This window comes from Silurus meridionalis, chromosome 2, assembly GCF_014805685.1.
Source record: "Silurus meridionalis isolate SWU-2019-XX chromosome 2, ASM1480568v1, whole genome shotgun sequence".
Lineage (NCBI taxonomy): Eukaryota > Metazoa > Chordata > Actinopteri > Siluriformes > Siluridae > Silurus > Silurus meridionalis.
Window position 1 is genome coordinate 13,702,615 of NC_060885.1, and position 21,735 is coordinate 13,724,349.

General features: G+C 37.7%; 1 protein-coding gene across 1 annotated transcript; it reads right to left on the reverse strand.

Annotated features, from left to right (window-relative positions):
• Window positions 1–110: 110 nt before the first annotated feature.
• Window positions 111–21,287, reverse strand: trim9 (tripartite motif containing 9). The gene is given in 12 exon segments (XM_046834950.1): window positions 111–2,598; window positions 2,787–2,949; window positions 3,863–4,166; window positions 4,461–4,499; window positions 6,209–6,347; window positions 6,870–7,015; window positions 7,188–7,341; window positions 7,957–8,067; window positions 9,889–10,011; window positions 10,177–10,272; window positions 20,332–20,627; window positions 20,630–21,287. Coding segments are annotated over 12 exon segments (2,184 nt in total). The 5' UTR covers window positions 21,171–21,287; the 3' UTR covers window positions 111–2,526.
• Between the last annotated feature and the right edge of the window lie 448 nt (window positions 21,288–21,735).

Here is a 21,735-nt window from a genome sequence, read left to right on the forward strand (position 1 = left end):
GATTTTTTAATGTGAACTTTAGTCTAGGTTAAACAGACAGAGGCGGCTCAGACCTTGTGCTCTCTCATTGGTCATTTATATGAAGGACAGCAATAATGAACAGACATTCATTCACTTGTCTCAACCCATTTATTGAATATAGTGTACAGTTACAGAATGCACCAAGCGCCAGTTAATAATAATAATAATAATAATAATAATAATAATAATAATAATAATAAAGTAATAAATGTATTGTTCACATTAGGGATTACATTATAATAAAGAAAATAAAGATCCCTTGTACAGTCACAGACCCACACTTTCGGCTCCTGACACAGCAAAACTAGTGTTGAAGGCCTACAGAGTTACATATTTTCTGTGCTAATTTGTTTTCAATATCACCATAAATGTAACACTGTAAGACTTTTTTCAGCATTATAGGTGTTCATGCAGTTCTGTAGGCATTCAAGTTATTTGTTTCTGTGTACACAATTCTTTTTCACACAACACAACAAAGCCTCACTTCATCATTCCAAGGAGCATCCTAGTTCCAGTCAGTTGACAAAAAGGCTCAGGGTATTTTTAAAATAGGCTACACATGTTTTGTGATGCAAATAAAGGCAGCTATTTCACTGCACCACATCATTAGCAGCCTGAACCTCCCCACATCTAATGACATGGAGCCACGCAAACATCCACTCTATGGCATCTAGCATTTCTAAAACATAAAACATATTGCCAGGTTATGAATTACTTTTTTTTAATTTAAAGCTGTGCTTTTTTATATTGCAGGTAATAACACAAATATATCTTTCTATCTATATATAGTACTGTAATTTTTCAGACATAAAAACAGAAGCAGCACCAGTTTTTCAATAAAGATTTGCGAGTTGCTTGTACAGCTCTGAGGCAATAACAAACAAAGGGGACAGATAGAGAGAAATGTGTGTGTACCGCACTGCTGCTGATTATGTGGGTTGACCAGAAGGGAGACAGTTATGTAGTGAATGTTCATGCTGTGTGTAAGTTTGTGTGTGTGTACTGTATATAAATGAGAGACAGCTCAGTGTCTCGCCATTCCTGTTAAATTACTATATTGACACTCTTGCCATTGAACTATATTAATATAAGATTATAATTTATACCATAATGTTTTTTTCCCCAATCACTTACAAATTGGTAAATAGGGTGCAGAATGATCAGTGTGAGTTTGTAGTGTGTAAGGACAATGTCCTAAAATTTCCCAGCTTTCTACAAAAAAGAAAGCTCAGTAAAATGTCACACATGTCTGACATGTCAGTCAGTGTGTGAATACTCTATTTAACACATTAGACTGCACATAGTCCAATTATAATGATAAACTGCATTGTATAACCTCTACAGATTTATAATTTATCTCTGCACATCACTTCTGCACAGATCTGTAACATGATTATTATTAAGAAGTATAAAATCTGCCTGGACTCTGAAATTTCAAGGCTAATAGGACCAGAGTCACATCTTAATTCTTTAGCACCAACTATGATTAATGATAATGATTATGATAATAATAATAATAACAATAATAATAATAATAATAAATAAAAGTTACTGAATAATTCTTTTTTTGTCATTAGGTATCACAATTTGTGGGCTGTTATGTCTAAAATAATTTCTAAACCAGAAAAAAATGTGTACAAATTGAAATTGAGAGTGACGTAGATCAGATTAATGAAGTTATAAGAAAATGTAGAAATGCTTCCAATTCTAACCTTGACCAGCAGGGGGCAGTTGCAACATTTCTTATAAATTCATTAATTCATTTATTTTCACGTGTATCTCCTAAGTATGTGGGAGAAATACTTCCTGGAAAGGAAACCAGTGAACGAGTGACACATACTTTGGATAATGCGTAGCAGACAATATATCTACTGACATGTATGGGGTCCAAGACACTTCAGAACATGCAAAAACCCATACAGAGAGTAACCTGAGCTCAGGTTTGAACCAGGGACACTGGAGCTACAAGGTGGCAATGCTACTCACTGTGCCCATTTATAAAAAAAAATGTGTTGCTGATTTTTACATTCATTTTCAATATATTAGTATTTTTATGAATATGATGATTTTTCTCTTATGACGTGACCAATGATCAAATTATGTAAATTTGCACAGGAGGAACAAGAGGCAAGCCTAAACTTTGTAGCTTAATAGCACTGGCATGGTTTATGAGTATTTTTTCCCACAAATAGTCTAATAAGTCTCAAAGCTGCACCTAAAATCTCTGGCTATTGGGGATTACAAATAGAAGTTTATAGTTTTCTGCTCTTCTGCTGCCTCTGCTTGTCATAAAGTAAAAAATAAAGTAAACCAGCTGTAACTAGCAGCTAAGCTTAGAAAAAAGCACTGAACTCTTAAACCAACCCAGGATTTCACATAAACAGCTGAGAACTGAATATCAGTGTAAATCTTATCCATCAATATGTGTCCATGTGTGTGCATGTGTGTGTTTGTGTGTGTATATGTGTTTGTGTTTGTGTGTGTGTGTGTGTGTTATGTTGGTTTTTAGCAGACAGAAGGGTCTGACTCTCCCAGTGTGTAGAAATCCGGAATGGGTAATCCAGTGTGAAGAGTCACCTATGCGCGCACACACACACACACACGCGCGCGCACACACACATGCACACAGATTGGCATTTAAAATAGGTAATATAGAAGCAATGGAGGCTCTTTGTAACAGTTAAGATTATTCATTCGTATCAGTTTAATCATTAGCCAGTATACTGTTTTACTGTTGGCTTGACATTATGGCTGATCTCTGTTACCTGAACATTGCGGTTGAGGCTGATGGCAGGGTAGTAAAGACCTTCCAATGAGTCAAAAGCCACAGGACCTTGTTGCTCATCATTGATAAGAAACAGCAGGATTCCCCGAGTAAAATCGAGCAGAACACCTACTGTCGCTCCCTTACCAATCCCTCCATCCGTTCTGAGGGAGAAAAAAATATTCTAAACTCCTGTTTACATGCACACTAATAGGCTTATTATATACATGTATAGTCACAGTCACAGTTAGAATTTTCTGCTGATGATTACATTGATGGCTTGATTTAGAAATTGCAAGTTATTTATGGCATACTTTATTGTCAAATATGTATAAAAATGTTATGAATAATGACAAATTAATATTAACTACTTAAACATGACAATTATATTACAAAAAATAAAAAACAGTAAAAAAAAATTATTAAAGTGACCTTTTCTGTTACTGGAGATCTGTTGAGTATACAGTGCACTACAGACAAATTACTATATATATCTTATTATCATGTGATCAAAGCACAGTCTGAAAAGCAGGCAGAACAAAGTAAAAACCAGAAAGTCAAACAGAACCATCGGTTTAGAATTGTCCCTGGCAGAATGTCAGAGTGACTTTGCATTAAAGAGGAGAATGGTTGGGTTATTTCAAGCTATTAGTTTGATTAGTAACAGATAATTGACTAAAAATCATGAAACTGTGAACAAGAATATGGGTCATGTTGCGGATTGGTAAGATGTGTCAGAATTCGCTTACTTATACTATGCACTAAATACTTACATTTATATAACTAAGCAAATGATAGTTAAAGGCCTTACTCAGAAGCCCAGCAGTGTCAGGTGGCAGTGCTGGGATTCTCGGAAGGGTCTGTACTCCAACCTTCAATCGGAAAGCCAACATTTTAAAGTACAATTTCTAAAGGGCTACTTAGTGCTTAAATGCATGGTAATGCTAAATCTGTGAAGTACTTAAAAACTGAGTGATATTATTTATTTTTATTATATATATTATACAGCTTTAATATGCCCCAGTATATACATCGTTTCAGATACATCACCATATCTAGATTATCTTCTTAATATACCTGTTGGTATGGGAGTTGTTGTGCATGAACCAGGAGCGGTTGTTATCCACATACATGGCCCAGGCTTTGTCATCCTTTCCCAACATTACGTCTTTCAGCACATCACCCCGGGCGATCCCAAATGCTGGGTCTGGGTGGTTGTCATAGCGATCTACGGTCATTTCCCAGTAATGCACACCACGAGAAAAGGGTGTGTTGCCCATGACAACGCGATCGTCGTAACTATTACAAGTGACTGTGAGGTTGTCATTAGACAGTATGATGTCTGGATGGGCTGATGCGGGGTCAAAGGTAAACCAGGCAACTGCAGGAAGGAGTCATACACACACACACACACACACACACACACACAGACACACACAATACATGTTAGTCACTGGGGACTTTTAATATATATTTACATTAAATGAGTAATTATGGATTTTAATGACTACTGTTGACAAACAGGACAGTCCAGTACAACCTCAGTTACATACACACAAACAGTAGACACATACACACATAAAAGCAACTAAAAAAAACAGGAGCAGAAGGATATGTTTATAACAAGGATGAGGAAAAGGAGAATGCAGACTGTGGTTAAGAGAGCTATTCATACCTGTAGCTAGAGTGTTAATATCACATGAGGCGAGTCCAGCTGAGATGAGAGAAAAGACAAAGAAAAGGAGGGAAAGAGGGTGAGTGAAGGGGGGTTAAGAAAGAAAGAAAAAAGAAGGAAAGAAAGGGAAAAGGAGTGATAGAAAGGAGGGTTGATGAGAGAAAGAGCTAGGTAAAGCAGCTGATCAGGGAAGCTGGATCTGTTCCATGACACATCACCTCATGCACAAAAAAACTGTCATAAAGCCTTTTGTAAAATTGTATAACATAGTAGTTTTACAGCATGTTTTTTCACTATCCATGTAGCCAATGCTTTTTTGTGATTCTCCTGCATGAACTATGCTTGGCCAGGCAAGCAGTTAGGACAAGTCAAGTTCCAAGTTCAAAAACAAATGCTAGAACAAACACAAACCCGGGCACTAATTTACTGTGTTCAGGGAGAATTTGTATAGTGGAGAAAAATTAGCATAAACTGTAACCTTGCATTTCAGACAAGATGTCTGAAGTATAGCACTGCTACGAGTACTGAAGCTTTAATTCTAACAATATTTTCCAGTAACTGAATGCATTTTTATCTGAAATAGCCTGAAGCATAAGTGAGTCCATTTTTGGCTTAGCAGGCCAATTTCTTTCTTTGAATTGAATTTAGAAAGTTATTTTAGACATGCACATTTACATGAAAGTGTACCTGCAATTACACAGGAAAAGGGTAAATGTGACTGCAAGCCACAATCTCAAAAATAATTACATGGCCGAAGTTCTGAAATGAGACTCATGAAAAATGAGAGTGGAGTTCCTGCTAAATTGTAAATCACCACTGGGGTCAAAGACGTCAGTATAATTAGGGAAGATGCATGTGATAAATAAATGTGTTTGAAACATAGATTCCACCAAATCCTTTTAATCCATTAAATAGATTTTACACCCATGTGAATATATGCAAGGACTGCATGAGATACACAAGTTTAAAACAAGTTGAGAATGCATTCTGGTTTTAAAGTATAGATAGATAGATAGATAGATAGATAGATAGATAGATAGATAGATAGATAGATAGATAGATAGATAGATAGATAGATAGATAGATAGATAGATAGATAGATAGATAGATAGATAGATAGATAGATAGATAGATACTTTATTCATTCCGATGGGAAATTTACAAATGTATTAAAGAATTTAGGTTATAATTCGGTTGTTACTTTGTGGCTTCTTGTATTAAAATTATAAATGTAAATGTGCCATTTGTTGACTAAACTAGAACAATGCATGCTTTTGGTTTATTACTCTGACTCGTTTTTTTGATGGACAGCAAATGTATAATGAATATTCATTCTGAGCAGATCTCTAAAACACATATGATTAGACACAATCCAGACATTAAAGGATTTTTCCGAGAAAGGCTCACATGAATAAACATAAAGATTAGCTTTAAGGGACGACAAGCTCATCTGCATCACGTTACATGACCCAAAATGACTAGATTGTTATAATTCAGAAATGTTTAGTGTATTTGAAAAAAAGTAATAAAGGCTTCATAACAGCATATTTTTTATAGTTAACAAGTGCAACAACAGTATTGTAAATAAAAAACACAGTTTCAGCCTTTCAACTCATTGCAATCTATGTGGAACTCTTAAACTGCTACTAACTGAACACTATCCAGCTTCCGTACTTATCAAATGCCAAGCATATCTAATGGACAAGTGGGGTTTTTATGTTTGTTGAAGTGCAGGGGACATCACTCACTCTCTGAGGTCTGCATGACGAGTGTTTTGCTGTACTGGCCCACTCCACTGGAGTTAAAGGCTTTAACACGTGATTTATACATGCTGTTGAAGTGAAGTCCGTCCACTGTGCAAATCATCTCTGGGCCAACGTACACTTCCTGTGGAGTGAGATCACATTATGCATTGATGTATGTATATGTATATTCTTACCCACATGCACAAGATTTGCTATGGGGATCAAATTATAGGCATAATTAAGACTCTCTTGAAAACATAAGGACCAGGTGGAATGTATAATGGTGTAAAGGACAGCACTTCTCCTCAGTCATCCTTTTTAAAAAATGGAGCAGAAATCAGAACACAAAGACCTGGCAGCCTAAAAAAGAGCTTGGCCTGTTTAGAAAGGGAGAAAGGGAGCATGTATGTGAGTGTGTGTGAGTGTGTGTGTGTGTGTGTGTGGGGCAGCCTACAAGTATATAAATAGCATTCTGCAGTAAGCCAACATATCACACAGAAAGGATAAAGTGTGTATGTTATGTGTATGTGTAAATGTTCAGCGGTATATGTGTTTTTCTGCAGGTGTGCGTGTTTGTGTGTGTGTGTGTGTGTGTGTGTGTGTGTGTGTGTGTGTGTGTGTGTGTGTGGGTGGTTGGGTGGGTTGGTGGATGTATAGCACTTACTCTGAATTGCCCTCCGTTGCCATCATCCAGCTCTAGTATGTAACCATCCACAACAATGGTGGAGAGAGGAGGCTGTTTCCATGACAGAGTGGCACTGTTGGTCTGAGTACAACACTCCTCCAGCTGCAGAATTGGAGCTGCAGGTACTGCACACACACACACACACACACACACACACACACACACACACACACACACAGAGACAAATATCAGTACTAACATACATCCCCAAATTTAAATATATGATTACTAAGATACGAGGAAATCACCCACACCCACACACTAACACACACACAAATACTTAATGATAACTGATACCTTTCATCTGTACAAAATCAAGCTGGTGGATGGTTTGTAGTAACGGGCTGCTGTCCAGTGTCAAGTCAAAATCGCTGGTCATACGTGGCGTGAGTGTGCCTTTACCCCACTGACTCTCCGTCATATGTACCCGACGAATCAGTGCATCAGAGATCTAAACATGCACACACAAATACAATTAAATGCATGTGCTTTGTCGGGTAAAGATAAACAGATAATCAAATTAGCATGAGCATAGTTAGATGCCTATAAAGCCATTTTGTTGCTGAGAACACATAATGATATTTTAGTTATTTCATTTCATAAAGTCAGATATTAGTGATTAGTGTCCATGAGTTATGAAGCTTTTTTAGATATGATGTACAATTTTTGTATACATCTTGAACATTTAAATTATTTTAAATTTTATTTTTTTTTTATTTAAAGAAACTGGTAATAAAATGGTGAAGCTCTAAGCTCTATTCTATTCCTCTATTCCTCTCATTCAACATTGCGGGGCCATTTGAACATGCATGAATGGAAGTATTAATAACCTTCTTTTGTGTACACGTAACTGGCTAGTGTAGATGCCACCTCACTTTTGCTTGCCCAGAGAACTCACTTAATAAAAAATAAAACAAATTTTAAAACCTTAGCATCCTTAGAATCATAAAATGTACACAGATAATAATATAAATGGGTCACCCGAAGAATTAGAACAAAACTCAGAGACTTGCTAAATGTGTTCTCAGTATATTTTTTAATAATGTGCAGGTAAAGACTGTGTGACCTGCAGAAAACCGCTGGGGTCATTTTCCTTGATGACCTCAAGACAATATTCCATTAAACCCGTTGTCTGCCGCAACTTCACAGTGCAGTGAGAGATCTGATCACGCACCACCTGATAAATAGATAGATAGATAGATAGATAGATAGATAGATAGATAGATAGATAGATAGATAGATAGATAGATAGATAGATAGATAGATAGATAGAATGAGAAACATGGTCACCACTCAAGAGATATTACATACATGTGTTAATTACTCTCTCTCTCTCTCTCTCTCTCTCTCACACACACACACACACACACACACACACACACACACACAGAATCTAAAGCCACTAGATTTATCTAAAACACTCTGATAAGTCTGTTTCTTCCCCTGCTGTCAGTGGTACTGAGACTGAGTTGCTAAGCAACAGCAGCAAAGGCTATTTGAATCCTCTGTGAGCAACATGCATGTTTTCCTTTTGTGTGTGCGCGCACACACACACACACACACACACACACTCACACAAACACACACACACACACACACCCTTCTATAAAGAAAAACATGAGGATAACATAAGAATAATAATAAATAGCTTCCATCTTGATAGAAATCGTGACTTCTAACTGGCATCACACTAGCTGTATATGTGTGTGTGTATGTGTGTGTGTGTGTGTGTGTGTGTGTGTGTGCGTGCACGCGGGTGTGTTCTGAGTGTGTATGGAAGGTCCTTCCTCGCACTTGAACCACTACACAATCCTAGAGACCCAACATTCCAGTCACCATAGCAACAGAGCCATGGCTCCATGGGGACCACAGGCAATAACAGGCTTGTTCCTTTATAGTTTGAAAGATTTCAGGCCTTCGATTACTCTAATCTCCACACTAATCATATTCAGACCCTTTATTAAAAATCACAAGGTCAGATGTTCTAACCTGTAACATGTAACTGGGTCACGCTCTGCATTAAAAAATCTGTGTTATGTGTGAAACTGGCGTAGGAGTCTAAAGATGCACTATCCACCAAGGTGCACTTCTCGTGCAAAAAGGGACAAAATCAGTTATAAAATAAATAAAGAGTGCCACTGACATTTTGATTGATTAACAAAACTTAAAATTAACACAGGACAGTTTTGGGTTTTGATTCTGTCTTCTTCCTAAAGCAGGTGTAATTTCAGGACGTGTGTTGCTCAGCGCTGTGTGGGCAGTGTTGTCAGGTGCTCAGTTTTACAGCAGAATTGGAACCCTGGGAAAAAGCTGATCTTTTAATAACTAAGAGATGTCAAATATTTCAGCAGCAATTTAAGATGAAATCACTATTGTCCTTTGGGCTGCCTTTGTTGCACAGATCTAGCAACCTTGCTCAAAATACACAGCCTGCTTCACCTTTTTCTGCATGCTTACATACAGTGTTATATGAAGCGGCTTATCCTGCATAAGGCATGTTCTTTTTATTTATTAAAATAATCAGAGTTTAATAACAGACTGAATGTCATAGCTGCATTATTGTCCTGTATTTCTGACAAAAGAGACTTTAATATGACTTTATTGTTCTCTTTTTTCAACCATTTTACAGCCGCATTGAAAATGCATTTTAGTAGGTGATGAGCTACAATCTTAGCAAATTGATAATTACTGTCATGTGCTTCATGTGCACATTTTGCAGCTGACTCGACTCACGTGACTCTTGCCCACAGTGTTCCACACACCCACAACAGAAGGCACAGCTAAATCTAACACATCGTACACAGCAAAAGATGGAATGAAACATCTCGCAGGAATAAGATGCTTGTGGCACAATAATCGCAAGAATTTGTATCACGACATTTCAATATAATACATTAAAATTCTACAATACTGCTGCTGGGTGTAATCCAAAATATTATTGATCAGTGTTTCTAAAGATGATGCACAGATATTTGTGTATATGTGTTAATGTGTTTACCATGAGTTTGTGCTCATGTTCTTTGGTCACTCTGGACAGTAACTGAGCTTTCCGGCGATTCAGAGCATCAATCAGTGCGTCACACTGAGCCACCAAGCACGCTTCAAATTCAACTCCATTCTCCTGTGAATCACACACATACCAAATACTGTCATACCAGAACTGCAGTGTAATGAAAGGAATACAGGTCAAGAGTAGCTATGAAAACATTTTTCCTTCCCCCCTAACTCTATTTTATTTCCCTCAACACTCTTTTCCTCTCTCGCAACAATCTGCTGTGTTGATTACCTGTATGTGCTGCACCATGTTTCGGAGCTGAACAAGAAACTCTTTGGCCTCAGTGGCTCGATCAGACAGGATGTTCAGTGCCTGAGAGAGCTGCCCCTAGAGAGAGACAGATAAATAGAATGATTCTGGATAAATCTGTTCATGTGTAAATGCACGAATAAAAACATTCAAGGCTGTACTGTTAATCCAGCTTTAATAAGGTATTTCTTCATATATCAAACAGAATTCATAAAAAATAACCTGAAATACTGCAGAGTTTAGCTAAATCTTCTACAGTAAATCAAGCACTTAATTTCATATCTTCAAATTCCCTGGCTGCACAAAGTGCTAGTTACAAGAGTTACGACTCAGTTAATTCGCCTAGGGAACAGAATACAGAATAATTATGTAGACTGTAGGAAAAAAACTATTTTCGTTTGATTTTAAAATGAGAAAAAAATAAAATAAAATGTTCTTGGATTATTAAATAATTGCAACAGTAATCACGATTTCAATATTAAAACACAACACTGTTTTGATAACACATTCAAGAAATGGCATCACTTGTATGACCTGCAAAACAGATATTGCAATAGACAAAGAGAGAGCAAATGAAGAATGTTTGTATAAATGTGCATGTTTGTATAAGAGAAGCTCCATGGGTGAGTGAACAGGAAACAGAGCACGTGAGACTCGAATGACCCTGCGTTTCCTGAGTATGGGAAGCTACAGGAGTGATGAGAAATACAAACATCTCATCAGTGCTATGTCACCCACTGAGAGAGATTCCCATTTCAAACTCTCTCGCTCTCACCCACATCTGCACACATAAAAGCCATACATACTCCAGCTTGAGAAGAATTTCCAACTGCACAATGCTTTCCCCTGTGATTAGCCCAGTGATTATTCACCATAAAAAAAAATCAATGTTAGAAAGTAGGACACAGAAGACAAAGCTGACAAACTCATACAATTTGTGACACAAATGCCTGGGCAAGCAGCGATGCACAGTTTATGTAAGTCTATAATAACATTTAGAAATACAGTTCCAAATAAATAGAATTTAATATAAGATAATTTTAGTTAAATCAACAATGCAATGTAAAAAAGAAATAAAAAATATCCTTAAATAAATGTAGAATCATATTAATATTTGCTCATATAAAATGTTTTGATCTTTTTATAGCCTATCACTGTTAGGCCCAAAAGTGGCAGTTTAATGAAGCAGATTTAATTATTCAAAGATGTTAAATGTAATACTAACTAGGTTTTTTTTTAATGCTATGTATATATATGTAAATATTTTATAAAACTTGAAGCATTTGGATGCATATGTACTGCAGATATGTGTAAAATGCTATATGAAATCTTTGTCATAAGGCCCACCCCACTTGACACAGTTCCCTTGGTGCGCTGTATATCCATTCCCACGTTCCTAGTCCCTAATATCTAAAGCATAACATGTTATAAAAATGAATAAATAGAATAAAGACATGGGACAGAACATAGCGGATTAGTGCTTGGAATATAAATTGAGATGTAATGTAATTGCATACTGAGAGAGAAGAATGAACAGATAAGAGAAAAGCAGCACAACAACATAACTTGGCCCATGATCTTAATTTAGAGTCAGAGTTCTTTTACAGCTGACCATGGTATTCTTACCAAAACAGAGCATACATGCTATTTGAGCAATTTTAACTAAACTCTGTTCACCACATTGCCATTTTCTCTTTTAGAGAGCCAGGCCAAACACTGAAAACTCTCACATTGAGAGCATGCCAATATAGCAGTGTTATAGCCTACCACCTTTAATGTTTCGTGAAATGAAAAGATAAACCTTTACAACTGCTTCTCATTATTTTTTATATTTATATATTTCTTATTATTATATATTTCTTATTACTGAATATCTTATGTCCATGTAATTAAATCGAATCAATATCGAATTACATGCATGAGCCTATAATCTCCTACTCTATAGGATCATGGCAAAGACACGAAACTGACTGACTATGTTTGTGTGTGTGGGTGTGTGTGGCCATACCGCTGCATCAGCACTCTGTGAGCACTAAAAGAGGAGGTGATTGTACCCCTTAGGTACTGATAGTTGTTGCTGACGGCAATAAAACTGTACCTACTCTAAAAGTCATTCTGTCATCATCTCTCATTGTGTCACTATGTGGGTAAAAGAGGGTGTGCAATTTGTGAAAGTGAGTAAAGGGGTGAACATGCTGTGCATAAATACCTCCCTGCAGAGCAATTAGGCTCATTTAATCCCGTTCCTTTTTTTTTTGTTGAGAGTAACATAGCGAGTGGGAAGATGACAGAAACTGTCAGAGCTGATAATTTTGTGCATATCGCCTCAGCCTCTAAGCGCTCATCATATGGCATCTCTGTCCTGCTCTTACCAATCGCTTCTCGTAGGAATGAAGTGAGGTTTTTTTTACCCACATTTTTTAATACATATTATTTGAACATTAAAGCACATTTAGACATATAATGATTATATCTAATTGTCATTATTACAGGGGCCAAATATTAGTCTTGCACTTTATCTGTTATTACTCAGTTTACCTATAAATGAAGGTCAAGTTGGAGTAATTTTGATTTCATTTTGAGTATCAAAATACAGCTCAAACAAATAAAACATTCAAAAACAATTCTGTGGCAAAGCGCTTTAAAAGGTTTATTAGTAATGTCACAAAAATCATACTAAATGATATGGCCTATATGAGATTTTAGGTAGTGTGAACATTTTACTGCTTAGAATGAATAACAGGGCACTACACATTAATTAGCCCATACAGTACATGACCAATCTTTGTATATTTATTTCCACTAAACATCTAATTGAAAAAAAAACCTAGCATTCTGGGCTATTCAGTGCAGCATATGTTGTCACTACACAGACGGATTTTATACATTCAGTGATTTAACAAAATCAAGCTGGGTAAGTAACAGTACTAAACCAACTAATATGAATTCTACAATAACTTTTTGACCACCACTCAGACTTCTCATTTCCATGTGGAAGACTTTGCTGCTCTGGCAGTACAAAAGCAGCATACTGCAGACCGGAGGCCATAGCAAAGCTTCAATCTGTTTAGAATTAGATAGCCAAATGTGCTTTATTGAGAGATTGTGTGTGTGTGTGTGTGTGTGTGTGTGTGTGTGTGTGTGTGTGTGTGTGTGTGTGGAATGGGTCATCTGTCTCTCAGGGACAGATTACTTCTGAAGAACCTTTCTAAAATGATGTTCCTAAATGGCATATATAGTGTGAAACAATCAAGATTAATAATAATAATTACTATTGTATCCATTATCACCCTATGGATCATTTTGTATGGTGTTGTCTTTCCATAGTGCTTTGACACTGTATTCTATTCCCTAAACTTTAGATTACTAAGCAGTAATGTAAGAATTTCACTTTAAACCTTGAGAAAACAGAAGTAAGATTAAATTAAATTGTCAGTCCTGATCTCTAGGCCAAATGCTGCACACACTCAACACTGTAAACACAAATATTTAAATGCTCATGTGCATACATGTACACCACTACAATTGTATGACCTAAAACTGCAACATTCAACTGTATCAGTAACACTGAGCAATCATGGAGTCTTTGGTAACTCCAGGAGCAAGAGAAGGAGCTGTGGATCTGTGTGGGTGGTTTCTATTCTCAAGGTTGGGGCCAATTTACTTCCTTTTAAAATGGCTGTTTAAAGACAGTGTCAAGCAGAAGATAATGGTACTCATAAAGCTTAATATGTGTGCTGTGGTTGTTCCATGCTCTGCACTGAGACGGTTGTTCCTGGCTCTGCAATCATTCTGCAGATGTCTCAGTAGGGCACCGTCACAGAACACTGAAAGTGATGAGATGGAGTTAAAACAGCAAAACGACTAAAAGAGATAGAGCAGCTCCCTAGCCATTCATTCTAGGCGTTCAACATGTATTTTCTTGCCTTCGTCTCCCCCAGTCTCTTCTTTTTGTGCCGCTCTGTCCAGCACCTGGGGCTGCTTAAATCTGACCTGATTATTCCAAAGCAGTCCTTAGATAACACTGATTCTGTCTGACTTACAGAATACAATGGGAAAGAGTGACACAGAGAAAAGCCAAAAAGAATGCTGTGTTGGTATCTAGGTTCCTCCTTATTGCCGTTTCCAAAAACTATTTGCTACAAATGATTAGGTGGTGTGCATATTTTTGTCTGTATTAGTGTGTGATGTACATGGGAAGATCTGGCTTATTTCATAATAAATAGTGTTCAAATCTTTGTATGATAAAATGCAAAGATGCAAGCAACAATAAAACAATTTGAACACCTGACTATAAAGTTTGTATTTGCTTTTTTCCCATTATACATTTAGTCCTTATTTGCTGTTGTAATAACCTTCAATTTAATTCAATTTAAATAAATTTAACTCAATTAAGTTCAGTTCAGTTCCGTTTTATTTGTATAGTGCTTTTAACAATGGAGATTGTGCCAAGGCAGTTTAACAGAGATAAATAGGTTATACAATTTAATTTTTACATTACAATAAAGTAATTTAATTATAGTGCCTATAAGTTTATCCTTAATGAGCAAGCCAGTGATAACAGTGGCAAGGAAAATCTCCCAGATAAACAAACTTGGAGAGGAACCAGGCAGGAACTTAATGGGAACCCATACTCATCTGGGTGACTCCATGTCTATTTATTATACTTTTATTATTGTTGAGGTCTTCTGGGAAGATGTTACACTAGATTTTAGATTGTGATTGTGGAGATTTGTGTTTATTTAGCCACAAGGGCAACAGTAACGTCAGGTAATGATGTAGGGTGAGGAGGCCTGGGGTGCAGATAGTGCTCCATTTCAATAGTAAGGCATACTTTAGAGTTGAGGTCAAAGCTCAGCTCTTGGCTCTATTGCAGGCCAAGATCTTCCACTCAGCCCATGTAAACTGTGGAGCTCGCATTGTGCACAGAGGCATTTTCATGCTTGAACAAGTTTGGGTCTACTCATTCAAATGAAAAGAAAAATGTAATACTACCTTATTCAAAGACAATTTATTTTAAAATATACAATGTATTAACGTGGCCACCTCCATCATTTTAAAATATTTTAATTATGCAAACACACAAAACAAGACAGTGTGTTACTTTCACTATAATACCCTAATTTACTAAAAAAATGTGTGTGTATATGAAATGTTTATAAATGTGTATAAAAACCTGTACACTTTCTATGACATTAAGAAAAATAGAAACAAACAAAAATAGTTTAGCATGATCAGTGTGTTTACTCAGCCTTGAAGTCCTTTCAGGAATAAAGATTGAGCAAGCAATTCAAGATGATTCATGGGCAAGTATTACATTTACATATGCATATTTTTGCAATTTAAAGATAAAAGAGGAATAATTTTGATTAGGTTCTAAGACACGTTACTTAATTACTGCAGTAACGTTTTGCGTTAGATATTTCACACATATTTACCTCTTTAATGCCAAATGTCATTTAAAAAAAAGTGAAATAGTCTTTATTTTTGCCTTAATGAACAGAACAGACAGTCAGTTATCTATATACTTTTTATTTCTGCATTCTACATTATTAACTTTGCATTTTTACTGATAACCTATGTTACGTGCCACAAAAGGATGTATGTGTTTGTATGGCTTTGCTGCTCTTTCCGCACTCCGTCTCCCTGTTGTCTTGTCTTTCCTCGAATGCAGGTGCTGGTTCCTTTTATTCGGGCATTATGGGGGATCTGCCACATATCTATTAGAAGCGGACGTCACCAAAGAGGTTGGCTTCGAGGATTAAAGCGCCGTCGCAAAGAAAGGAAAGGGGGGCAGACAGCAAGAGAAGAGGGAACCCGAAAATTTTGGCGGTAAAAATAAAGCAACATTGTAGTTTATAGCTCCAATATCAAAACTTCTCTTCGGCATATAGAGTCACCCCTAATAATCCACTCCTGCTGATAACCTGCTGTTACTACCGTTTCAAATGCATCATGTGGACAGGTAGTTTGGGCGTGCCTCTACATACACTCACATAGATGTTTCTGTTTAGACACACTATGGCTAGAGGAGAGTGCCACCCACTGTACATAGGTAATATGGGAATATGGGAACATAGGGAAGTTGTTTTGTCACTGAGTCTACCTCCGTTATTCGCTATTTCAAGCTTATTGACCCTGGCTGTATGCTTCTTTCTTTTGTTTTTTTGTATATAGTCCTGTCACTTACACATCTAAATTTGTATCATACACTAGAAAGTAAAGTGAAAGAAAAAACTAAAACTTCATCTCAGTTTTGTCCTTTCTTCCAACACCCATCACAAAAACACCATATGTTACTTCCCTACCCTAGACTTCAAAAGAGAACGTAACAACCTGTATGACCTTTATCACTTTACTGGTTTAAGATAATCAGTACTAATGATAATCTGTACTAATGCAGACTTTAATATTTCTCTAAACAGTCAATAATTTAAATTTTAGGTAAAGTTTAGACCTTTAGACTACAAGTAGGGTGTTTTGGAAAGAAGCTGGTTGTTTTCATTCAGAAAAAAGTCAAGTACTGCCCAGAGCTCTGCAGTGTTTCAAAACCAGATGCACTTTAAGCCAAGATTAAGCAACTAAAGTAATCAACCAAATGTAAAATGGATTTTTAGAATTAAACTGAAGCTTCACAACAATCATAAATGACAAAGTGAAAATAGTTATTAATATTAAAGATATACTGTCAGTGGTCACAGTAGGATTGCAGCATTAAAGCTTTACATTTCACTAGCACATTTCTCCTATTGTGCTTTGGGTGTCAGTTAGTTGATGGAAGAAGATCATATTTTCAGCAGTACAGAATCTGCTAAAATAGTTGCGACATATAACACTTGACTACAGTCTATGTAATTTATATCTTGGCTGATAGTGAAATTTCTACAGGCTTTCACTCTGTGGCTATCACTTCCTGACATCAGCAAACACTAGAATAAATTAGACTGTGCTCAAAATTGCCTTGTCATTTAGCGTTATTGCTCCCTGCAACCATTCAAGCGTACAATTTAAGATTTTCTCAAAATGGAACCTTGATTATTGCAATATACACTTTTCTTATACATACCTTGGTTAAAGTATTTTATAAAGTATAAAGTAAATAATTTTACTCATACATTAACTGCAGTCCACAGCAAACTAATTTCATATACTGACCAGTACAATTTCAGATCTTTCCCAAAGTCAAAATACATTTCATAGACCTCCACAATCAATACAATGCAAAGTCTACAGATTAGCTCCAGTTTACCATGGCCATGGGAATCCGATACTTTACCACGACAACAGGACCCGCAGACAAAGGATCCCATTGTAGGTACAAGTGTACCCACACTCAGATATGCACACTAAAGACACAGAGTAACAGATGTGTAACCCAGTGTTTTCATCAGACATTTCATCTTACTTTGAAGGCTTCATTTTCCCAGATCATATAGATTACACATGCTGTATAGGTACACCACCATGGACAATGCACACATAACCCTAAAAGAATACTATGAGGAACCCTTGTATTTCCTTCTAATGTGTATGTTAGAGCCACATGCACACAGTTGTGGTGCTCATTTGTCTGCCTGGGAGTAACCTTGCAGTGCTTCTAAATCTGTTCTTCTTTACCTCCTACTCATTGTCATACTTTTGCCTAGAAGCAGAGAATATTACCCTCCACACACACACACACACACACACACACACACACACACACACACACACACTCACACACACACCCACACAGGAGCACGAGTGCATGCATGCACACGCACACACACACACACACACACACACACACACACACACACATAACCCACGCACATTCTGTCTTTTGAGTGTTTTTTCTGCTCCATCTTTCTCAAATGAGATGCATAATAAAATTGCTTTCAGACAGTTTTTCTGGTGAAATCTTTAAAATTATGTTTTTTCCCCAAGAGACTGAGTATCTCTTGAGTGTCTCTTTAGAATAAAGTGAGTTAACAAGAACTGTAAGATTTTGTTCATGATTTTGTCTTGGTAAACTCGCTGCTGCTACAAAATATAGGTCTTCTCACAACTTAAACTAGCAACTAAACATGCTGTAACAATTCATACTGCTCCCAATCACCATATGTATTATCAAATTACCATCCTATAACTTTTTTTAAAAGGTTTTTAGTTATGAGTGGAGAAGAGTGAACACCTTAATATCCTTGTAGATATAAAAAATTATAAAATGCAGATTATCCAAAAATGTCTGCTTTTTAAAAAGCAAGTTGTGCACAAGAGCATTGCCTCCAATGGCTCCCTGTAAGTGCATGTGATGTGTTTTATAGATGCTTAGCCAAAGAGTAACCATGGGGAATTGATCCACCTGAATTGAGTCACTCATCAAAACCTAAGGTCCAAAACTTAAGAGTTTGTGTGTGAACAGCAGCCTGTGATATGACTTCTATGCAGTAGTAAAAAAATTGTCAAATTTTCATAAAGTCATAAGGCCAAAAAGGAATCTATAGTTCAACTTTGGTACCCATGATGACATAAAAACCCTCTAATCCAAAACCAACCCAAACAAGCAGGAGCTGTGCTTCAATGTGATCATTAGTCCAACATTAACCCACTTTAGAGTCCATCCCATCAGTTAATCACAATCTATTCACAAAAAAAACTTCACTGTATACACAATTAAACAATTTCAATCTATTTATTTTAAATGTTCTTGTGTTGGGTGATCTTATTAACATAGACACATATTTCTGTAATAAACATTGCAACTAGAACTTCTGTCAGACCTACTGTGATGGAAACACCATCACTTTCTGACCAGGTAACATGACTCTCATTTGTAGATCATCCGATTGCTTTGTACTTGATGTTTGCAATCCTATGTGCTAACGCTTCATTCAAGAACCATCATGCACCTGTTACATGTCCGCAGATGGCTATTTATTTACGCATCATTAGTAATATTCATTTCCGAATCAAGTGTATTGTCAAATCTTTAAAAAACTACATGCTTGCTTGCTCACTTTAGATAGTTGTGTCTAAGAAATGGATAAATGCATATGTAAATGAGTGATTCCCCTCTCCTTTCATCTCGCTCTCTCTGTTTCTCTCATTCACACACAGTAAAAGAGCAGTACTTTACTGCCCCCCTGCCGAAAACACACATACCTTTAACATCACTATGGAGACAAAACCACACATCCCTTCACCATTTCCATGGAGATGCATAGATCCTTTAAAAACAGGTAAAACACTCTTATAATTAATTATTTCCTCCAGATCAGCTAATTGGCTCTCAATTTACTGGTAAAACATGACACCCATCTGACATTGACCCTAGTGAGCAGTCAAACTCTTTGCTCTCAACCTGAACATAGCCTAGTCTGTGATTTGAGTGCACTAAATCAGTCAAAAGATATTTATAGAGGATAAGTGATGCATCCTTCTCCACAGTGTTCTGTTAAGTCTGAATCACAGCTGCTCCATTGCTTGTGCCTTGAATTTTAACCAGAATAGAGCCACCCATGTTCTTCGCTGCCATGGTTCTGTCACATTTTATACAACATTCTGGACACAGAGCTGTTATCATTCTTTACTCACTAATGACACTCTTCAACTCTCTTCAAAAAAAAATTTCGATTTGTGGGTTTGAGGAATTCCACATATGAAATGTATGTAAAAGCTGTGGGGGTTTATATGGCTATTCAGCCAGGCAAACCATGGCACATAGATTTCAGTGTCATCATCAAGAATCATAGATAGATGAATGGTTATACACCAAATATTTCTAAACACACTCCTTTAATGACCATTGTTTTTTTTTCCTTTTGATGTGATGCCAATTTTTGCTGAACATGATGGGCATGACCATGTTACGCTTTAAAACAGTTATTGTCCTGTGGTTATGTGCTGCAGGAAGGGGGAGTTTCATAAAATATAATATCTGTGTGGACTGAAAATACAGAAAACTGGAACTGATACTGATCCAGTTTGTTAATCCAGTCCAAGCAATAAAAATAATACATATCTGCTATGAATTATGGATTTAGTATAGCAGGATTTAACCCAGACTTAAACATTGCATGTGTTAATGTGATGTACATGTTCATTCAACGCTGAATTGAAATGTCATTATGAATAAATGCCATCCCACTGTTTTACCTTGTGCAGCTTCCACATGGCTCCGAGTGCCTTGACCTCATGCGCAGAATGCTTGCCTTCTTCGAGGCACTGGTAGCACACAGGTGTCTTACACTGCACACAGTACATACTGAGGTTCTCCAGTTCATGCTCTGTGCAGGTGGAGGTTTTGCGCGGACTGGTGCGCCGGCTGATGCGCCCCTGTGCGGGCGGTACGAGGCGGTGTTTAGCGAGCGGACCCCGTGGCGGGTGGCAGCGCAGGCGGCACGGGTCACAGTAGAACACGTCGCACTGCTCGCACATGGCCGTGGCTTCCGTGGGCTTTTCTCGCACAGCTGGCAGCGCAGAGCGGCCGCCTTGCTCTGTTGGTAGCGGTCCACCACGGCTTCGAGCACCCGGTTTTTGGGGAAGCCGCGCAGGCCGCGCTCGTCCAGGGTCAGGCTGCGGTGGCACTGCGGGCACGTCAGACAGGCGTTGCGCGGAATCGGCTGCGTGCCCATGGGCTGCGGGAGCAGCTGGTGCTGAGGCTGCGGCGGGGGAACAGCAGCGGGAGGGAACACGCGCACTCCGTTAGGTGACTTCTGGCACGGGGTGGTCGGTGCGCTCGCAAAGCCGCCGTAAGAACCGTAGCCGCTGTCCGACTCGCTGTACAGGCTCATCTTATCCAGGTCCAGGTAGTCATAATCGGACGGGGATGAGCCGGAAGCGCGGCCGCCCTGCGGAGACTCAGCGTCCGGCGTCTGCACCAAGATGTTCCGAGCGCAGGCCAGGCAAAGGTTGTGCGAGCACGGCAAGATGATCGGCTCACGGAAAAACGAGCCACACACCGGGCACTTGAGCTCCTCTTCCATTTCTTCCATCTTGAAATGTAGTATTGTTAGCAGCGGGATGGAAAAAACAAACAAATCTCGGTTCACACACAATCACCTTAACCTTCGTTATTTTCTTTAAAATGCACAAGCGAAGCTCGAGGACGGGAAATTTATAGAAGGGGCGGAGACAGAGACAGACTGCATCCACAGACTATTCGACAATGCACTTGTCAATCTAGCCAGGTTTTTCACCTAGCAATCTGGGATCTATCTTGGGAACGCTTAAAAATTCTATTTAAAATTTTTTAGAAAGTTTTTAGAAAATACATTTTATTATAGAGGTCTTCAGTTTGCCTTTCCGGGTTAAACCCAACAATGGGTTCCATGTAGAATCCCTTTAGAAATTTGGATTATTTAACCATCAGTATTCGTGAGAAGCTCTTTTATCTAAAAATGTAACTTGTGTTAGCTGACTATTTCAGGTTTCATCTTAGAAATGGTCCTTTGGTTTCTTTCAGTGGGTTAACCCTCAGAAGAACCTGTTGTTTCTTCATATGAGAAAGAGGCTCCATGTAGAAAAGCTTTAGGAAGTGTCGAAAAACATCCAAAATTA